Below are 4,332 nucleotides of genomic sequence, written 5' to 3'. Positions count from 1 at the left end.
ATTAAAGACGAAAGGCTACCATAGCATTTTTCGCGGACTAGTCTTCACCAGTCCGCGAACGGATATGGTGTCTGATTTTACGTGTTAGAATTGGAGATGAATTACTTTCAAAAAAAAAGAATTGGAGATGAATTAGGTTGTGTTTGATAGCAAGGTATTGCAAAAACTGAAGTATTGAAAAACCACAGTATTTTAGTCCGTAGGTGCAAGATACCACAGTTTTGATATATCAAAATATTTTGCTGTATTGGGAATATTATGACCTGTTTGGCTAGTGCTTTATGCAACAATGTAAATTAGCTAACTAGCCAGGCAGTTGATAGCAGCTACGAACACGTATGTTCCTGGCTAGTTGCAATCACTCAATAGTTTGCTTGATCAGAGTGGATTATATAGTTGGGTATGGACATTCGTGTGTTGTGGCCAGCACGGGTAGACAAAAATCGCATGATCAAGAAGAGTAGCAAATCAGCTTTGCATCCATACGCCTGGGTAGCAAGCTCGAGTCCAGCAGGATTTGCTTGCCTATTTTCTCTAGGCTAGCGTGGCGGGGCTAGAGGGGCTTCGCTGAGGCAGGGACCAGCAGCCAGCGTAGTGAGGCGGTGTACGACGATCCGACGATCGAGCAGCCAACATACAGGGCACCGCAGCAGAGGCAAAGGTCAGCACCGCTTCCGGCTAGCAGCTTGCATGTGGACCACACTGAACGAGATCCGGCAGAACAAGCTCGCCGAGCGAAAGCAACGGGAGAACGAAGGAGGGGGCAGCAGCGGCTTGGAGCAAGGAAGAAGATAACGATGAGGCCTTTCTTTCACGAGCTCTGTTTTAAAAAAAGAGGTCTTGGGTTTTTTTATTTTTTATACAGAGATAATACCATGGTTTTGCAAATAATTCAGTATTAGAAACATAGTAGTTTTTAGTGGCAGCCAAACACCTCATGGTAATTAAAACTGTGGTAATCTTAAAAACTGCAGTATTCTTAGAATACTTTAAAAAAACTGAGCTATCAAACGGGGCCTTAGGTCCTATAAAAAAAACATCGACAAGGCCACGTTGTTGATAAATAGGCGGAAAATCCTCATTATGAGCCACGACGCGAGTACGCACCAATAGTCAGCGGAAAAGGTCACACCTCCCAGACTCCCACTACAGTAGTAGTACTGCAAAGGAAACGGGAATATCCCGTCTTTCCGGCCACCCGGCGTGAGCCAAAGGAGGCAGGATCCCGGCGATGGCGGTTCCCGGAGGGGACGGAGAGGGGCGGGGGCGGCCGGTGGTGCTGGTGACAGGTTGTTCGGAGGGGGGCATCGGGCACGCGATGGCGCGCGCGTTCGCGGCGGAGGGGTGTGCGGTCGTGGCCACGGCGCGGTCGCGCGCGTCCATGCGCGGGCTCGAGGGTGACCCGCGGTACCTGCTTCTGGAGCTCGACGTGCGTTCCGAAGAGAGCGCGCGCCGCGCCGTTGAGGACGCCCTGCGGGAGCTAGGCCGCGTCGACGTGCTCGTCAACAACGCGGGGGTCCACCTCGTCGCGCCGGTGGCTGAGGTGCCCATGGAGTCGTTCCACCAGGTTTTTGACACCAATGTTTATGGTAGGCTACCAAAATCATTGTTTTCTTTTTGTGCGAGGATAGTTTGTTTCTTCTGTTTGTTTGGCAGCTTGATGATTGCGACGTCCTCTAAGGTAGACAAGATTTTGGATTCTGGATTCTAACAGATTCATGGTGAAACAAAAGTGTTTTATAGTTGGATCTATCTACGGCTGTCCTCTTTCTTTAAAAAACAAAAAACACCCCAAGGCCGTCTCGCCATGAAGGAAGGGAGGATAGAAATATGTGAATTTATTCATGGGAGTGCTTCAAATGTAGTATATGTCCAGAAGACTTGAGAAGTACAGTAGACTGTAGTCAGTGGTATGCTGTCAGTATCTAGCTTATTGGACTGAGATTTAACGAATCACATTGGCAATCATATTACAACAGCAGCTAGTATAGGATGCCTACAGCTTGAATTACAATCTGAAGTGAACAAGGGGCTGTATACCCCTACTTTTAAAACATATAGCAGGACATGCTGCATCCTGTACCACTGATGAAATGATCAGGTCAGTTGTCTTTCAAAGAATATCTCTTGTCCCAATAGCAAAACTGTTAAAGATAAATGAACACAATAGGAGAAGTATAGTGTGCTTGCTGCTGCGATGTTAACGGCGTCTGGGAGGCAATTGAAATTGTGGAGTTCAGAACCTGTCTCTTCCCACGAATGCTATATCGTCCATTAATCCTGTGATAAACATGTCTAATCTCTAATTGCATAAGTGATTGGAAAATAATTCAGCAAGGCCAGCAGTTGTTTCACCTTTAAGACGGTCTCTCATCTGAAAGCTTAGTGATAACAATTGAATGTGTGTACTTTACAACTTCATCCTATATGAACTATTGAGGTGTTGATCTTTTAATGCTTCTGTTCCTCTGCTTGGATTGGATGGTTCATTTTTGTAATGTCACTTTTCAAAAAAAAATAGTAACATACTATTTTTCTAAATTAATATTTGGACCTGCATTTGTGTGACTAAATGACCTTACCTGTCCTTTCACATGCAGGAACAATGAGGATGATTCAAGCAGTTATTCCCCATATGATGGAAAGAAAAGAAGGTACAATTGTGAATGTTGGAAGCATTACAGCCTTGGCTCCAGGACCATGGGCTGGTGCGTATTCGGCATCAAAAGCCGCTCTTCATGCATTGAGCGATACATTAAGGTTTGTGTGTTCAAGGATTATTGTTAGAGTGATTTTGTGCTCTCCATCGAAATGTAAAGCATTTTTTATGGGACAACTTAAAGCATCTGAAGGTACAAGCCGATGGTGAAACATTACTTATGGATGCAACTTTGTATGCATTCTTAAAATTGAAATTCCTTCAACAACAACAACAAACCTTTAGTCCCAAACAAGTTGGGGCAGGCTAGAGGTGAAACCCATAAGATCTCGCGACGAACTTATGGTTCTGGCAAATGGATAGCAAGCTTCCATGCACCCCTGTCCATGGCTAGTTCTTTGGTGATATTCCAATCCTTCATCTGAAAAAATTGATATCGTATTAATTTTCTGAGCTCTAATCTAACTTGGGGGAAATATAGAGCACTTAACAGTTAGTTTATGTTAAGTAGTTAGTATTAGATGTTTTTTGTACCTTTACTTGAATATCACAAGATGATTTAATCATGTGGGGAAATGATTGCTTGACAGAAACCGTAAGATCTAAGAACCCAATGGCAACATATACAACATAGGAACACTATTCCGATTTTTCCTTTGTAATTTCACATGTCATGTTCTTGCATGGTTAGCTCTTTCAACTTGTTACTGCACATTTTGTACTCTTTGAATATGCATTTCTCCATTATCTCCCATTCTAACTTGGTAGGTATTTGATTGTTAATTTGTTACAGGGTGGAACTAAGAAATTTTGGCATAAATGTCATGATAGTTGCCCCAGGAGGTACAAAGTCAAACATAGGAAGCAATTCTGCAGACAAGTATGATCAAATAAACGACTGGAAGTACTACAAAAAATATGAGAAATCACTTCGAGCCAGGACGGATATATCCCAGGGTGCCGGGTGTGTTACAGCAGAAGACCTTGCAAAGAGAGTCGTCAAATTGGTTCTTAAGAAAAATCCTCCTGCTTGGTTCGCCTATGGGCAGTTCACTGCTATTCTGACGATCCTGTATTATGCCCCATTGTGGTTCAGAGATTACTTCTACAGGCTGGTCATGAAAATGTAATCTGGAAGATAGCTCTTGCGTGAACCAGAGAGATTGCCCCCTCGGGTCCCATTTTCATTTCATGAGTACTACTTGGTCTCTCGGACCCTCACTACAGATATACTGTGTTTCACAATACATGAGTACACACACTTCCAGTCCATATCCATTTGTAACGTTCAGTCCAAGTGTAAAGTCCTCCCGGTTATTATGTAATAATGGTTATAGTAACGTAATATTATTCCGAAATTTGTGGTTTCTCGTGTTACCGTCATAGGTGAGAATCTGTGGAACATATTCTTCAATCTTGTGCAGCACCCTCAATTGTCCCTGGCAGGAAATTGCCATTTGTTTCGCTTGCAGCCTATACGTCTGGGTATACAGGATTGTGAGTGCTGCACAATCCTGAAGCACAAACAAATGTCAGTTTCCTGCCATAATGGCTATTCTTCATGCAGATTGAGTCTGACTACAGCCTAATGAGGATCTGCAGCCTATAAGTCTGGGATCACAGCGATAACGTTTCTTTTAGGGTGGATCACTGTCAGAAATGCTGCTAACTGA

The 4,332-nt window shown here is 43.6% G+C and overlaps 1 protein-coding gene across 1 annotated transcript; it reads left to right on the top strand.

Annotated features, from left to right (window-relative positions):
* The first annotated feature begins 1,090 nt into the window (after window positions 1-1,090).
* LOC125538661 (NAD(P)-binding Rossmann-fold superfamily protein) lies at window positions 1,091-4,026 on the top strand. The gene is made up of 3 exons (XM_048701930.2): window positions 1,091-1,589; window positions 2,601-2,760; window positions 3,453-4,026. The coding sequence occupies exons 1-3, from the start codon at window positions 1,232-1,234 to the stop codon at window positions 3,787-3,789; spliced, it is 855 nt and encodes a 284-aa protein (XP_048557887.1). The 5' UTR covers window positions 1,091-1,231; the 3' UTR covers window positions 3,790-4,026.
* The last annotated feature ends 306 nt before the right edge of the window (window positions 4,027-4,332 follow it).

The sequence above is a fragment of the Triticum urartu genome, chromosome 2A (assembly GCF_056163025.1).
Source record: "Triticum urartu cultivar PI428250 chromosome 2A, HENAU_Tu73, whole genome shotgun sequence".
Lineage (NCBI taxonomy): Eukaryota > Viridiplantae > Streptophyta > Magnoliopsida > Poales > Poaceae > Triticum > Triticum urartu.
The sequence above is the reverse complement of the archived record's forward strand: the minus strand, read 5'-3'. Positions and strand labels throughout refer to the sequence as shown.

Excerpts from the sequence above, each read along its gene's own strand:
- LOC125538661 (XM_048701930.2), top strand. The coding sequence starts at position 1,232 with ATGGCGGTTCCCGGAGGGGACGGAGAGGGGCGGGGGCGGCCGGTGGTG. Across the intron at positions 1,590-2,600 it reads TTTTGACACCAATGTTTATG|GAACAATGAGGATGATTCAA; the intron begins GTAGGCTACCAA and ends TTTCACATGCAG. Across the intron at positions 2,761-3,452 it reads GCATTGAGCGATACATTAAG|GGTGGAACTAAGAAATTTTG; the intron begins GTTTGTGTGTTC and ends AATTTGTTACAG.